At 46.2% G+C, this 16,421-nt stretch overlaps 1 protein-coding gene across 6 annotated transcripts in view; it reads left to right on the forward strand.

Moving 5' to 3' along the window:
- Positions 1 to 16,421, forward strand: part of LRRC20 (leucine rich repeat containing 20) — a 181,078-nt gene that overhangs the window by 37,978 nt on the left and 126,679 nt on the right. For all 6 annotated transcript variants that reach the window (XM_034776309.1, XM_034776310.1, XM_034776307.1 and 3 more), the window contains exon 3: positions 2,304 to 2,453. In XM_034776309.1, coding sequence (XP_034632200.1) covers positions 2,304 to 2,453 — 150 coding nt within the window. The remainder of the gene's footprint in view (positions 1 to 2,303; positions 2,454 to 16,421) is intronic.

Genomic DNA, 16,421 nt, shown 5'->3' on the forward strand with positions numbered 1-16,421 from the left:
GTAACTAAAATTTTTATTACTTATCCCCAAGTGCATCACCTTACACTTTTCACTATTAAATTTCATCCTATTTCTGACACTCCAATTCACAAGCTCATTCAAGTCTCCCTGCAGAATATCCCTATCCTCCTCCGAGTTTGCAACTCCTCCCACCTTCGTATCATCCGCAAACTTTATCAGCCCACTCTTGCAATCGGTCCCGAGGTCAGTTATAAATAGATTAAATAAAATGGGTCCCAAAACCGAACCTTGAGGCACTCCACTAGTAACCTCCCTCCAACCCGACAATTCACCCTTTAATACGACCCGCTGCATTCTCCCCATTAACCAATTCCTTATCCACCTCTGGATTTTCATATCGATCCCCATGTTTTTCATTTTAACCAATAATTCCTCATGGGGTACTGTATCAAACGCTTTACTGAAATCCAGGTATATTAGGTCCACCGCATTTCCTTTATCTAATAAGTCCGTTACTTTCTCAAAGAAGGAGATCAGATTCGTTTGGCACGATCTGCCCTTCGTAAAACCATGCTGTAATTTATCGCATTTGCCATTAACCTCAAGGTCCTCAACTAGTTTCTCTTTCAGAATCTTCTCCAGCACCTTACACACTACTGATGTTAAACTAACAGGCCTATAGTTACCCGGGTCACTTTTTTTCCCTTTCTTGAAAATAGGAACCACATTGGCTATTCTCCAGTCTAACGGGACCACCCCCGAGTTTACAGATTCATTAAATATAGTCGCTAATGGGCCTGCTATTTCCCGCGCCAATTCCTTCAATATTCTCGGATGAAGATCGTCCGGTCCACCCGACTTAGTCCCATTAAGGCGTACTAGTTTTGTTTCTACCTCGGATGCGGTAATCCCCCATCCTGTATGCCCCTCTGTAACGGTGCTAGTATCCCTAATACCTTCATTGGCCTCATTAAACACCGATGCAAAATATTCATTGAGATATTGCGCCATGCCTAGATTATCTTTAATCTCCTCTCCGGCTATAGTCCTCAGCGGTCCCACTTCTTCTTTCTTTGCTTTCTTCCTATTTATATGGCTGTAAAACTTCTTACTATTGCTTTTAATTCCCCTCGCTAAGTCCAACTCCTTTGGCCTTTCTCACTCTATCTCTACATTCTCTGACTTCACTAAGGTAAGTTTCCTTACTGATCCCTCCCCTCTTCCACTCTTTGTACGCTTTCTGTTTTTTCCTAATTGCCCCTTTCAGTCGGTCGCTCATCCAGCTCGGTCTAAATCTCTTGCTTAGTAATCTTTTTCCCTTTTTGGGGATACAGGCCTCCGACAGCTCATGCATCTACAAGCAGGGTTCCTATAGACATCCTGGGTGAAAAATAACCTGCCGTGCCTAGGGGTGAATGCCCTCTCCTCCTGTGATGCAGCCATCCTTGCTGGCACCTCCCTGTGCCAGCAGGAGTGAATCTTGCCCCTTCATACAAGGGGACTGGGCTCCTATCTCTCAGCAGCTGTCACTCCCCTTGCTCCTATCTGCCTGACCACATGTACATTGTTAAAAGGTGCATTGTAAGCTTCAGAGCTTTCAGACCAGCCACAAGTACTTTGTACTAGAAGCTGATTGTACAGCTTGTGTGTGTGCTGCATGAATCTCCCATGTACCTGATCCATCTCACCACTCTGGCCTACATCATGGCTCCCCTGGAGTCCCTTTGTGCTGGTGCCATGGAGCCCCAAAGCAGCCGCATATGCCCCTGGTGTAATGCCTTGGTGCAAGAAGCCATCTATCTACAGGAGCCAAAAGGCTAGCTCTGTGCCAACCCTTGGAGGCCAAGGCTCTATTCAGAAATTGAGGGGCATTTCATGAGTAGGAGGGGGAATGGTTGCGGGTTCTTGCATCCCAGCAATTTTAGATCACTGTAATATCCCATGGGAGTCATTGCAGCAGGAGCACAAGCTAGGGTTTTGGGTGAAGAAAAGGTCCTCAGATGAAATGTCATTCTCCATGCTGTGAAAAAGTCGATGGGGTGGAGAAATTGCATCCACAAAGCAAAAACTAATATACGCTCATATCTCTAGGTAAACTTTAGGCTGTAATAATCCTCTCGCACAGTCTCAAGCTCCTCTCAGTAAGGAATGTCCCCTGTTAAATGCATACTGATACTGCACCAGTAACATTAGGAGCTTGACAATTTGTCTGTCTCTTCTTATGAGGTTCTCTAATTCTTATGGATAGAATAAAATGTATGAACATGATAGTAACTTGAAGCATTCTGTGCACACTATCCTGCTCTGCATGTTTGTGTCCTTTTTTCTTTGTTTCACTACAGATTTGGCTGACTGCAAGTTGATGATGTTCCCTATTGGCATTTACAAAGTCATGAGGAATGTCACCGAAGGGATACATCTCATAACTCTGGCCAATAATGAACTCAAGTCTGTGACCAGCAAATTCATCACCACCTTCAGCCAGATGAGAGGTAGGCGTGAGTCCCCTGAAGTAACTACAAAAAAAGGAGAGACAGGGATAGACCTGTTTCTTGGTAGATGCCTGTAACACAGTGTTTTTGACACATGGGTCTGCAGTTGTCTCTGTGATTGGTGCACTGAATAATGGTGATGTAGATTCTGTTGCAAGCTTGGGCTAAACGGAACACAGTATTTCTCATTATTTCATTCTCCATACTGTATTCCCAACATACTATATGGAGATTGTATCTGTTCTTTCAAAAAATAATCTTGGCTCCCAGCAATCTCGAATGTGAGACGTGGTATTAAGGTCTGGCTTCCTTAAATGAGTATCAGTCGTGTAACTCATTGACGTAAATGGTGTAACTTCTGATCTGCACTTCTGTAAGGGAGATTAGAATCTGGTGTTGTATCTTGACAATGCACCTGTGCATAAGATAACAGATGCTATATATCAATAGTGAGGTGAATTGGCAGTGCTCTGTGGTGTCACAGGACTTGAATAGTAGGGAATATTGCAGGTCAAGACTGAGGTCCATTGACAATGCTGTGTGGAAAGCTTATATGTTGCCAACCTGCACTTACCAGGCTTTTGTCAGTCCACTTAAATTCAATTAACTTTTTTGAGGTGACAAGTTACTTGTATCTATTTAAAATCTAGGATGAGAGATTCACACAATGAACAACCAGTGCAGTAGCTAGAAATATTTTTCTTAACACGATTATCCTACAATACATAACTAGTCCAGCAACAAGACACTATGTTCAAAAACTGCTTCTTTCTCTTGAAAGAATGGACACTTTGTCGTCGCTTTCTACCATTTATTTTTGGCAACTGAAGAAAAGCTATTTTTGGAGGCTTTGCCACTGTGAGTGAAATGAGAGCAGAATCTCTTTTTTTGAGGTATGTAGGTAAAAACCCTTATCCAAAGCCCATAGAATTCAATGGGAAAGTGCACTTCCAATTGGGTCCTAACAGGAGTCTCCTAGTTGCAAAGGATGAAAGTTCTTCCCCCTGTGCATGTCTGAGCCACTTATGACCAGGTTTCAGTTCTCAGACATTGAGGTTTCCCTATTGTAGTTTTTGGGGGCAGCAGTGGCTTCCTTACCAGGTGCCAAACTTACCATTTACTAGTTTGATGTCTCGGTCACACCATAGTCTCTCATCTCTCTCTATATACCCAGTTATCTTTTTGCATCCAGCCTTTTGGTTCATCTGCACTATGTCTTCTAAGCTTGTAACCAGGTAATAGCATGATTAATTTTAAATATGGTTTGTGTCTATATACAGCATTGTTACTTGCTGTGGAAGCTTAGTAGCATGGAAGCTAACCTTACCTTGTTGCACCCCTGGATAACTAGCCGTGAGTGTGTACAGGAACTGGGACTCAATGACAGGATGGATCACTCAATAATTGCTCTATTTTGTTCATTTCCTCTGAAGCCTCTGCACTGTCAGAAGACAGGTCCTGGGCTACGTGGACCATTAGTCTGAGCCAGTATGGCCATCTTTATGTTCTTACGTACAGGGAGGGTGATTAGGATTCCTACATCTTTTTCTTCACGTTCCTGTGCCCATATAACTCTGGAAGGAAGTCTTGTCTTATAATCTGAGAATGTATCATTTTTCACAGATACATATTTTGATTTATTAACTACATAACTGTTGTCAGGTGACTATGAATTAAATGTCACTGTCAGTGCATCACGTCTCCCTTCCACCTACCATGATTTCAAAGTTTGCTTTAAACCCTGAAAGTGCAGCTCTCTTTATCCTTCCTGAAAGGGGCACTTACTCTGGCAGTGTACCCACTGCTGTTCCTCTTCCATGTTCCTTCTGAACATTTCTCCTGAGTATCTGTGATTACTCTTCCTTCCCAAACCTATGGCTCTATGCCAATAGTCAATGGTGGTATCCTAGCAGTGACTGGATAGCTGGGATAATAATGGTTTGTAGTTACTGGAATGTAGTCTTACTGACTGCAAGAAGCTTTTTTGCCAGTAACATCTTGTGAACATAGGCAAGTACAACTTAAAGGGGGGGAGGGGAAGAGGAGCTACTTCTCTGACAGAGATGGCCTAATGTTGATCATCAAAACTTATCACACGTCATTTTTACACTCCTGGAAAAATGTATGTGTGTGTGTGTTTGCTTATTTTTGTTATAACCATTACGGCTGACTTTTTTTTTTTAAAGCATTACTTTTATTTTTTTAATGCAAGTAGCCAAAATAACCCAATACAAAAAGTGAGTGAGTCATGTCTAGGTTCCTTATAAACAAGTGTGTGAAATAATAATTAGACAAGGAAAAAGTGCTATCAAAGAAGTTTCTCCTCTCAAAACTCATCCATCCAAACATCTATAGCATTTCCCTCTTCCATCCATAGTAAGATATACTCACTATCCATCCTCAGATCATGAGAACCAAGCTTTGTAATTATAACACTGAAGTTCTTAGTCATGGGTAGCAACATATGTAATTAATAATATATAGCACCCAGTTGACTGTGGGAATATGGCCCTGATCCAGAAATGCACTTTACCATATTCTTAAATTCTGTTGACTTCAATGGACGGAAGCATATTCTTAAATGCTTTGATTAATCAGGACCAACATGCATAACAAATCTGGAAGCACAAAAGGAAGTAACAAGAATTTAAGCCAGTTTTAGGCCGTGGCTACACTCGAAGCTCCAAAGTGCGGCAGGAGCGCTCCCACGGCAGCACTTTGAAGTGCGAGTGTGGTTGCGCGCCAGCGCTGGGAGAGAGCTCTCTCAGCGCTGCAGGTACTCCACCTCCCCGAGGGGATTAGCTTACAGCGCTGGGAGCGTGGCTCCCAGTGCTGGGGCACTGTTTACACTGGCGCTTTGCAGCGCTGTAACTTGCTGCACTCGGGGGTGTTTTTTCACACCCCTGAGCGAGAAAGTTGCAGCGTTGTAAAGCGCCAGTGTAGCCATAGCCTTAGTCTATTTAGTCTTTTAGAGAACAAATTTTCAGCTCTGGCAATATGGTTAATATTTTATTTGTCTTAAGAGCAATGGAAATGATTGTAAAGTCCTAGTTAAACCAGCAGACAGACATGCACTCAAGCCACTGTAAAGTAGTTTCTGAATCTGAGTGGGAGCCCCCTCAGTGGTGCAATAGGATTGCATATTACCTCTTTCCTTTTTTATAGACTTGCAATTCAAGTGCAGGACTGGTCGGTGTCAGCATGGAGATACGTGGAAACTAAATGTAGCTTGGCAGTTTGACATTGGAGGGTACAGCCATGTGGAAAAGGGAAAATATCTCCCACTCCCTAATTTCTATACTGTTGCTTTGCATTGTTTATAATAAGAGCTGTTGGGACTCACTGAGGAATACTGCTGTAGGATATAGCAAACCAGCATTTCAGTAGAGGAAACTAAGGCACTTAAAGAATCTATAGGGAAACCAAACAACCTTCAATCAGTTCATCAGAACTCATGCAAATTCAATTTTCAAAGGTTAATAAAAGTTAATCTGTATCAGAACAATTCACTAGATTAAACAATTTAAAGAATTAGTGTTGACATGGCAGCTGCCTCTCTTTTTTCAGAGCTGAGGGAGGTTAGTATTTAATTCTCAGTCTCCTCCATGTTGGACATGGAGGCCACAAAACAGTGGGGTATTCTGGGTCTCCATGGCAACGGGAGAAAGAACAGATCTCTGTTCTAAACCTGGGTTTAGGATTGCCATTCAGGAAGCACTCCCAGAATTATCTGCCTCCAAGTGGCATACATGGCAGACTCCAGGGCTTCCATTGAAGCTGAAATTTCACAGGATCTTTGAATGATTTTTAATTAAATGTCTGTTTCTTCATTGGCTTTGGGGTTTTCCTCCTCAAAACTGCTAAACTTAAAACAAAATTCTTCTGGCTCTGTGAGGAGGGTGAATGTCACACTCTCTGAGAAGTGACAGATAGCAAGCCCCAGAAATTCTGTTTCCAGGTAGGGAGGGGATAAGGTCCACCCTTGGGATGGGTGGGCAGACTGCATGGAAACTCCCTTCACTGAGCCTAAGCCAGAATCAGTGGCATGAAAGTGGGGTAAGATGATTTTCTTCTCCTTTTCCCTGCCTCTCCCCTAAGCATGGGATGCCATTTGCATATCTGGCAAAGTAAGCAGAAGAGTTTCACGGGAGCCTTCTCAATCTCAAGGGAATTGGCAAGGTCCAAGGTTCCCTCCCATAGTAACCAGGAGAAAAAAATTCCTTCTCCCACCTAGCACATATACATGGACTATGCTGAGGTGGTTGAGAAGGCCACAAAACTTCCCCCCCCTTCCCACAAGGTGTTTCAGGTGCAAGGCCTCAGATGCCATGAAAGGTATGGGCTCCTGTGACCTTTTTTATAGCAGAGACTCATTTTTCCTCAGTGGTTCTGGCTCACTCCTTGTTCTGTGCAGTTGGCTCCACTCAGCCCGTACCCAGTAGCAGGCAGCATTGGTGAAGTGATTCAGATCCCCTTGTCTGGGAGATGGGCCTACTTCCTCCTTCCTTCCAGGGGTCCCATAGGGGTCCATAAAGTAGCTATTATTATTTTCAGGGAGATAATGCAGGTTACAAGTCTGCAGACTGTTCTTTGTCTGCCTGGAAATACACTGTTCCCCTCAGGGACTCTCAGGGGTTTGGCCCAGGAACTGGTACATGATATTGGTCACAGTCTGCACTTAAAAGGGCAGCAGAAAGTCTTAAAACCTCTCATGAAAGTCTCCTCTCTAGATCCTCTAAAGAGAAGGAGAAATAACTAAAGCTGGGGCTTTGAGCAAGATACCTCAGATCTTCAGCCAAGCTTCTAGCATTAAGCATGAATAAGGGTTTAATTTCATGGGTGCTTACGGTTTTTAGACCAGCTAGACTTGGAGTTCATCACAAGCCTGGTTGGAAATCTGTTGATTAACCTGTCTGCATCCAACTTCAGTTGGAAAACTAAAAAAGTGTGAAGAAAAGAGACTCAAAAGCAGAGGTTATGGTCCCCTTATCTCAAAAAAGGTCTAAAAGGCCTCCTTTATGCCTTTCCCCTCCTCAGCCATTGAGCTTAAAGAAGGTTGTGATGGAACAGGCCACAATGATTGTCACCTTTTCACTAAACCTCAGGTTTTGGTTCTTAGATCTAAATTGGATACAGCTAGAACAGGGGTGGGCAAACTTTTTGGTCTGAGGGCCACATCGGGGTTCCGAAACTGTATGAAGGGCTAGTGTAGTGTATTAAATTGCTCCCCATGAGAATGTGCAAATTACGGCTCCCAGTCCTGGTGCTGAGCGGCATGGCAAGGGGACGGGGAGTGGAGGGATTGGATAAGGGACAGAGGGTCCCGGGGGGCTTTCAGGGGACAGGGAGCAGGGGGTGGTTGGATAGGCGTGGGAGTCCCAGGGGACTGTCAGGTTGCGGGGGTGTGGATAGGGGTTGGGACAGGGTCAGGGGTTGGATAGAGGGGAGGAGTCCCAGGGAGCAGTTAGAAGATGGGGGAGTCTCAGGAGGGGGCAGTCAGGGGACAAGGAGCAGGGGGGTTGGATGGGTCAGGGGTGCTGGGGAGGGGAGTCGGGGCAGGAAGTGGGAGGGGGCGGATAGGGGGCGGGGGCCAGGCTGTTTGGGGAGGCACAGCCTTCCCTACCCAGGTGTAGTGTATTGAATTGCTCCCTGTAGGAATGTGCTACTTACGGTGTACTACTTATGGCTGCCAGTCCTGGTGCTCCATAAGTAGCACATTTCTACGGAGAGCAATTTAATACACGTACCCGGCGACTCTCGCAACCGCGCTTCCGGGCAGGAGCTTGCAGCCCTGCCGCCCAGAGCACTGGCAGCACGGTGAGATGAGGCAGCGGGGGCTGGAGCAGGGGCTAGCCTCCCCAGCTGGGATCTTAAGGGCTGGGCAGGACCATTATACGGGCTGGATGTGGCCGCGGACCGTAGTTTGCCCACCTCTGAGATAGAACCTCAGATTCCCAACATACACATAATAATGCAACTAATCCTGAACCAATATCCGGTGCTGCCTAACCATCAGCTAGGAAACTGAGAGGAAGTACAGTCACTTGTTCTAAGAAGGTGATAAACTTCTTCCTAGCATCTCAGAGGAAATCCACAAATGATGTCTATGTATTACTCAAGGTTTAGATGTCAGTGTTACTAGGAACACACAACATCAGTGAAAACTCAACTGAAACAAAAGGACATTCTAGTATTTTTACAAGATGGCCTGACCATGATGCTCAGGGCCAACAAAGACAAGTCAGTAGCTGAAACATATTGTCCTGCAAGAAACCCATGAGACTCTCACTGTTACACACCAGATTCCTGAGGACTACCATTCTTACCAGTCCTGTGGCAACATGCAGATTCCTATCATGATCTTGTTCTGTGTACTACAAGTCCTGATAAAACCACCTTTCAGTTTCAAAGTTGCTAGTTCTCTTCCTCTTCTCACAGAAAGTATCTTGCCTACTGGCAACCTCCTTGTCCGAGGGTGTTTTTGGAGCTTGGCATGCTCTCGATGAAACCTCAGTTGTACGTTCTATCAATGTGGTAACCAGGCTTCCATCCCTAAAGTCACCACACTCTTTTTCATAATAGGAAATGGTATTATTGTCCTTGTGGTTGAATCCAAACACCCTCAGGAAAAAAGTGCACAAGTTAGATGTGAACAGAGTCTATGGATGAATAAAGGTGTATATAACAGAGGGATTTAAAACCTAAGATACATTTCCTCTCACTACTATGCACACTGTGAAAAGAGCAGTAATTTTGTGGGCAGTGAGATCACACACATTGAGATCTCTAAGACAGTAGCAGTACAGAGTCTTCAATTCACACTTTGTGTTTGACAATGGAGTTGACCTCCTCACACCTGCTGATGCAGCATCTGGTGAAGGGTGTTATGGAACAGGTTGCTCTCATAACCTTAACGTTCCTTTTCAGTACTACATGGGCAAAATGAATCCTCCTCCTGCTCTAGAGGTGATTAGGGTCCTACCAAATTCATGGCTGTGAAAAATGCATACCATGAAATCTGGTCTCCCCTGTGAAATCTGGTCTTTTGTGTACTTTTACCCTATCCTATGTGACCCCTCTACACTAGACTTGAGACTTGTATATGCTTTTACCCTATAGTAAAAAAAGAGTATCCTATACTCTTTTTTTTTACTATAGGGTAAAAGCATATACAAGTATACAGCATTTCTCAAACTGGGGGTCCCGACCCAAAAGGGGGTCTCAAGTCTAGTGTAGAGGGGTCACAGTATTGCCACCCTTACTTCTATGCTGCCTTCAGAGCTGGGTGGCCAGAGAGCAGCAGCTTTGAAGGCTGTGCTGCTCCTGGTGGCAGCGCTGCCTTCAGAGCTCAGCACCCTTCCAGCAACTGTCACACTCCAGCTACACGGTTCTGAAGGCAGCACAGAAGTAAGGGTGGCAATACCCCGACCTCACACAATAGCTTTCAACCCCCTGTTGGGTCGGGACCTCCAGTTTGAGAACGCTGACTTAAGGCCTTTACATATTTATATTTTGCCATTTTTCAATATATGTTCATGTTCTGTTACAACTCCATGAAATTTAAGATTTAAATAACTGAAATCATGACAGTCAAGATTTTTAAAATGGTATGACTATGAAATTTAAAAAATGGACCATGAATTTGGTAGGACCCTAGAGATGCACTACTGCTTTCTACATCCCACTGTAAACCCTATCTGACATGGAGGGAACTGAGAGAGGGAAAATTCTGTCTAATCGGTGAGCTTTCATTCTTGGACCCTCCACTGTCTAGAAAGGAATATGGCAGAAAATGATCTGGAGGTTATAGTGGATCACAATAAATATGAGTGAACAGTGTTACACCATTGCAAAAATTGAACATCATTCTGGGATGTATTAGCAGGAGTGTTGTGAGCAAGACACAAGAAGTAATTCTTCCAGTCTACTCAGCACTGATAACTCCTCAGCTGGAGTACAGTTTTGGGCACCACACTTTTGGAAAAATGGAGAATGTGCAAAGGATAGCATCCAAAATGAATAAAGGTCTAGAAAACATGACCTATGAGGAAATATGGGTTTGCATAGTCTGGAGAAGAGAAGACTGAGGGTATGTCTACACTACGAAATTAGGTTGAATTTATAGAAGTTGTTTTTTAGAAATAGTTTTTATACAGTCGATTGTATGTGTCTTCACACAAAATGCTCTAAGCGCATTAAGTCGGCGGACTGCGTCCACAGTACCGAGGCTAGCATCGACTTCCGGAGCGTTGCACTGTGGATAGCTATCCCACAGTTCCCGCACTCTCTGCCACCCATTGGAATTCTGGATTGAGATCCCAATGCCTGATGGGGCAAAAACAGTGTCGTGGGTGACTCTGGGTACATGTCGTCAGGCACCCCCTCCGTCCCCCCCTCCGTGAAAGCAACGGCAGACAATCGTTTCGCGTCTTTTTTCAGCCCAGACGCCATAGCACTGGGATCATGGAGCCCGCTCAGATCACCGCGGCAATTATGAGCACTATGAACACCACGCGCATTGTCCTGGAGTATATGCAGAGCCAGAACATGCCAAAGCAAAACCAGGGGAGGAGGCGATTGCAGCAATTGCAGCACGGCGACGAGAGTGATGAGAAAATTGACATGGACAAAGACCTCTCACAAAGTACAGGCCCCAGCAATGTGCAAATCATGGTATTACTGGGGCAGATTTATGGCGTGAAATGCTGATTCTGGGTCCGGGAGACAAGCACAGACTGGTGGGACCGTATCATGTTGCAGGTGTGGGACGATTCCCAGTGGCTGCGAAACTTTCGCATGCGTAAGGGCACTTTCATGGAACTTTGACTTGCTTTCTCCTGCCCTGAAGCGCAAGAATACCAGGATGAGAGCAGCCCTCACGGTTGAGAAGCGAGTGGCGATAGCCCTCTGGAAGCTTGCAACGCCAGACAGCTACCGGTCAGTCGGGCATCAATTTGGAGTGGGCAAATCTACTGTGGGGGCTGCTGTGATCCAAGTAGCCAAAGCAATCAAAGAGCTGCTGATATCAAGGGTAGTGACTCTGGGAAATGTGCAGGTCATAGTGGATGGCTTTGCTGCAATGGGATTCCCTAACTGTGGTGGGGCGATAGACGGAACCCATATCCCTATCTTGGCACCGGAGCACCAAGCCAGCTAGTACATGAACCGAAAGGGGTACTTTTCAATGGTGCTGCAAACACTGGTGGATCACAAGGGATGTTTCACCAATATCAACATGGGATGGCCGGGAAAGGTACATGATGCTTGCGTCTTCAGGAACTCTGGTCTGTTTCAAAAGCTGCAGGAAGGGACTTTCTTCCCAGACCAGAAAATTACCGTTGAGGATGTTGAAATGCCTATAGTTTATCCTTGGGGACCTAGCCTACCCCTTAATGCCATGGATCATGAAGCACTACACAGGCAGCCTGAACAGTAGTCAGGACCTGTTCAACTGTAGGCTGAGCAAGTGCAGAATGGTGATAGAATGTGCATTTGGACATTTAAAAGCGCGCTGGCGCAGTTTACTGACCCGGATAGATCTCAGCGAAACCAATATTCCCATTGTTATTACTGCTTGCTGTGCGTTCCACAATATCTGTGAGAGTAAGGGGGAGACGTTTATGGTGGGATGGGAGGTTGAGGCAAATCGCCTGGCCGCTGATTACGTGCAGCCAGACACCAGGGCGGTTAGAAGAGTACAGCAGGGTGCGGTGCACATCAGAGAAGCTTTGAAAACGAGTTTTGTGACTGGCCAGGCTACGGTGTGGAAGTTCTGTTTGTTTCTCCTTGATGAACCTCCCCGCCCCCCCTTGGTTCACTCTACCTCCCTGTAAGCTAGCCACCCTCCCCTCCCTCCTTCGATCACCGCTTGCAGAGGCAATAAAGTCATTGTTGCTTCACATTCATGCATTCTTTATTAATTCATCACACAACTAGGGGAATAACTGCCAAGGTAGCCCGGGAGGAGGGAAGGACAAGGCCACACTGTACTTTAAAACTTATTGAATGCCAGCCTTCTGTTGCTTGGGCAATCCTCTGGGGTGGAGTGGCTGGGTGGCCGGAGGCCCTCCCACCATGTTCTTAGGTGTCTGCGTGAGGAGGCTTTGGAACTTGGGAAGGAGGGCTGTTGGTTACACAGGGGCTGTAGCGGCGGTCTGTGCTCCTGCTGCCTTTCCTGCAGTTCAACCATACCCTGGAGCATATCAGTTTGATGCTCCAGCAGCCGGAGCATTGACTCTTGCCTTCTGTCAGCAAGCTGACGCCACCTATCCTCTTCAGCCCGCCACCTCTCCTCACATTCATATTGTGCTTTCCTGCACTCTGACATTGTCTGCCTCCACGCATTCTGCTGTGCTCTGTCAGTGTGGGAGGACAGCATGAACTCAGAACATTTCATCCTGAGTGCGTTTTTTTTCGCCTTCTAATCTTTGCTAGCCTCTGCAAAGGAGAAATATTTGCAGCTGGTGGAGGAAAAAAAAGGGAGAGTAGTAGTTAGACACATTTTTAGAGAACAATGGTAGACTCTTTCATGTTAAACTGTGCTTTTCACATTACATAGCACATGTGCTTTCGTTACAAGGTCTGATTTTGCCTCTTATGTTGAGGGCCTGCCGGCTTGGTGTGAGAGATCACTCACGCAGTGCCAGGCAACAGAATTCAGCTTGCAGGCAGCCATGGTAAGCCACAGTCTTTTGGCTTCTTTAACCTTCATAATGTGTGGGAATGGTTTCAAACAGCAGTGCCCTCATTTCCCATACCAAGCAGCCTTTGGGTTGGCCATTTAAAATGGGTTTGCAATTTAAAAGGTGGGGCTGCGGTTTGCAGGTTAGCGTGCAGCACAAACCCAAATAACTCCTCCCACGCACACCCAATTCTCTGGGATGATCGCTTCATTCCTCCCCCCACTGCATGGCTAACAGCGGGGAACATTTCTGTTCAGCCACAGCCGAACAGCCGAGCAGGAATGGGCACCTCTGAATGTCCCCTTAATAAAATCACTCTATTTCAACCAGGTGACCATGAATGATATCACTCTCCTGAGGATAACACAGAGAGATAAGGAACGGATGTTGTTTGAATGCCAGGAAACACCAGGACCATACACTGTGTTATGCAATGATTCCAGACTACGTGCTACTGGCCTGGCATGGTAAAGTGTCCTACCATGGTGGACGGAATAAGGCCGTCCTCCCCAGAAACCTTTTGCAAAGGCTTTGCGAGTACATCCAGGAGAGCTTTCTGGAAATGTCCCTGGAGGATTTCCGCTCCATCCCCAGACATGTTAAGAGAGTTTTCCAGTAGCTGTACTGGCCGCGAATGCCAGGGCAAATTAATCATTAAACACGCTTGCTTTTAAACCATGTCTAATATTTACAAAGGTACACTCTCCAGAGATCCCTTCTCTGCCTTCAGGGTCCGGGAGCATGCCTTGGGTGGGTTCGGGGGCTACTGGCTCCAGGTCCAGGGTGAAAAACATATCCTGGCTGTTGGGGAAACTGGTTTCTCCTCTTCCTTGCTGTGTGCTATCTTCAATCTCTTCTTCATCATCATCATCTTCCTCATCCCCAAAACCCGCTTCCGTGTTGCGTGCTTCTCCATTGATGGAGTCAAAGCACAGGGTTGGGGTAGTGGTGGCTGCACCCCCTGGCATGGCATGCAGCTTATCATAGAAGCGGCATGTTCGGGGATCTGATCCAGAGTGGCCGTTTGCCTCTCTGGTTTTCTGGTAGGCCTGCCTTAGCTCCTTAATTTTCACGCAGCACTGCTTTGCGTCCCTGTTATAGCCTCTGTCCTTCATGCCCTTGGAGACTTTTTCAAATGTTTTGGCATTTCATTTACTGAAACGGAGCTCAGGATGAGATCCCGTATCTCCCGTTCGGTCCATGCTGGAGCTCTTTTACAATCCTGGGACTCCATCATGGTCACCTCTGCTGATGAGATCTGCACTCACCTGCACCTTACCACGCTGGCCAAACAGGAAATGAGATTCAAAAATTCGCGGACCTTTTCCTGTCTACCTGGCCAGTGCGTCTGAGTTGAGAGTGCTGTCCAAAGCGGTCACAATGGAGCACTCTGGGATGGCTCCCGGAGGCCAATACCCTCAAATTGCGTCCATGCTACCTCAAAATCAACCTGGCAAGGCTGATTTCAGCGCTAATTCCCTCGTCGGAGATGGAGTAAAGAAATTAATTTAAAGAGCCCTCTAAGTGTAATAAAATAAAAAAAAGGGGGGGGGCTTCGTCATGTGGACAGGTCCAGGCTTAAATCGAGGTAACGTTGCTAAATTTGACCTAAAATCGTAGGTAGACCAGGCTTGAGAGGAGACATCATAACAGTCTTCAAGTACATAAAAGATTGTTATAAAGAGGAGGGTGATAAATTGTCCTCAGTGGATAAGGAGAGGACAAGAAGCAATGGGCATACATTTCAGCAAGGCTGATTTAGGTTAGACATTAGAAAAAAGGTCCTAACTGTGTAAGGGTAGTTAAGTATTGGAACAAATTCTGTAGGGACATTGTGGAATCTCTGTGTCTGGAGGTTTTTAAGAGCAGGTTAGACAAACACCTCTCAGGTATGGTCTAGATAATACTTAGTCTTGCTCCAGTGCAAGAGACTGGACTAGATGACCTATCCAGTCCCTTCCAGTCCTACATTTCTATGATTCAATGTCAGTCTGATCCTCCCTTGGAGGATTGCATTATGTGAAGGGCTTTTTTTCTGGATATTTCTCACCTTGTTAAGTAGTTTGAAGGGGAAGAAAGTGGTGTTCTAGGAAATGTTTACACTTTATGTCAAGGCTCTGCTGCAGATAATTTGAGTTTTCAAGCTTTGGCAGCTATTGTTATGGAGAGTTTTTCCTGAGGGGCAATCCTAAAACCAGACTCAGAAAAAAGATTTGCTCTGTCTCTAGTTGCCATGGAGACAAGGAACACCACAGAGTGAACTGTCTGACATGGTGTTAGAATGAAAATTCATAGATAAAACAGAATCTTCTCTTGTGCAGAAGTTCAGGGGAGTGGGAAAGCACCTCTTGCCACCCAATTTGCACACAAGGCCAAGAGTACAACAAGATTCTGTCAGAGGGAGAGCTGGAGTTTGTGTGCTGGCTCAGTTGCTTGTTTGAGTGGCCCAGGTGATCTTTTGGCTCCAGTATGGATTGCTAGTGGGCTGAAGGCTTGTGCTAGAGCAGGGGTCGGCAACCTACGGCACGCGTGCCAAACACGGCATGTGAGCTGATTTTGAGTGGCACGCAGCTCCCTGTCGTGGTCCCGGCTCTCAGCCCCACCGCTCTCCCTGCGGGGGCAGGAGGCAGAAGCTTGGTTCTGCAGAGCCAAGCTTCCCCCCTCCCCTGCTTCTTCCCCCAGTGTGGTGCTTCCCTGCGTCAATCAGCTGATTGCCCTAGCGAAGGGGAGGGGGAAGAGCAGCAGCGTGCACACAGCTCCGTAGAGGAGGCAAAGAGAGGTAGGGACGGAGCCTGGGGGAAGGGGGTGGAACAGGGCATATCCCTTCCAGCCCCCTGCCGTGAGCACCCCCATGAGCTGAGCACCCCAGCCTTTTGCCCTGAACCCCCCCCCCCCCCCACACACCGACCCTTCCCCCCCCCCCCCACCACCCCCCCACCCTTCTCCCCTGCCCCCCCACAGCCCCAGCCCTCTGCCCTGAATCCCCCCACACACTCAGCCTTCTGCCCTGGACCCCCCCACATCCTCCAGCCCTGCTCAGCCCTCTGTCGGCCTAGGTGAACAGAACCCCAGGCTGGCAGCGAGCTGAGCAGGCTGGTGGCGTAAGATCAGCATTTCAATTTAATTTTAAATGACACTTCTTAAACATTTTGAAAACCTTGTTTACTTTACATACAATAGTTTAGTTATATAATAAAGACTTATAGAAAGAGACCTTCTAAAAATGTTAAAATGTATTACCGGCATGCAAAACCTTAAATTAGAGTGAATAAATGAAGACTCAGCA

The sequence above is a fragment of the Trachemys scripta genome, chromosome 7, assembly GCF_013100865.1.
Source record: "Trachemys scripta elegans isolate TJP31775 chromosome 7, CAS_Tse_1.0, whole genome shotgun sequence".
Lineage (NCBI taxonomy): Eukaryota > Metazoa > Chordata > Testudines > Emydidae > Trachemys > Trachemys scripta.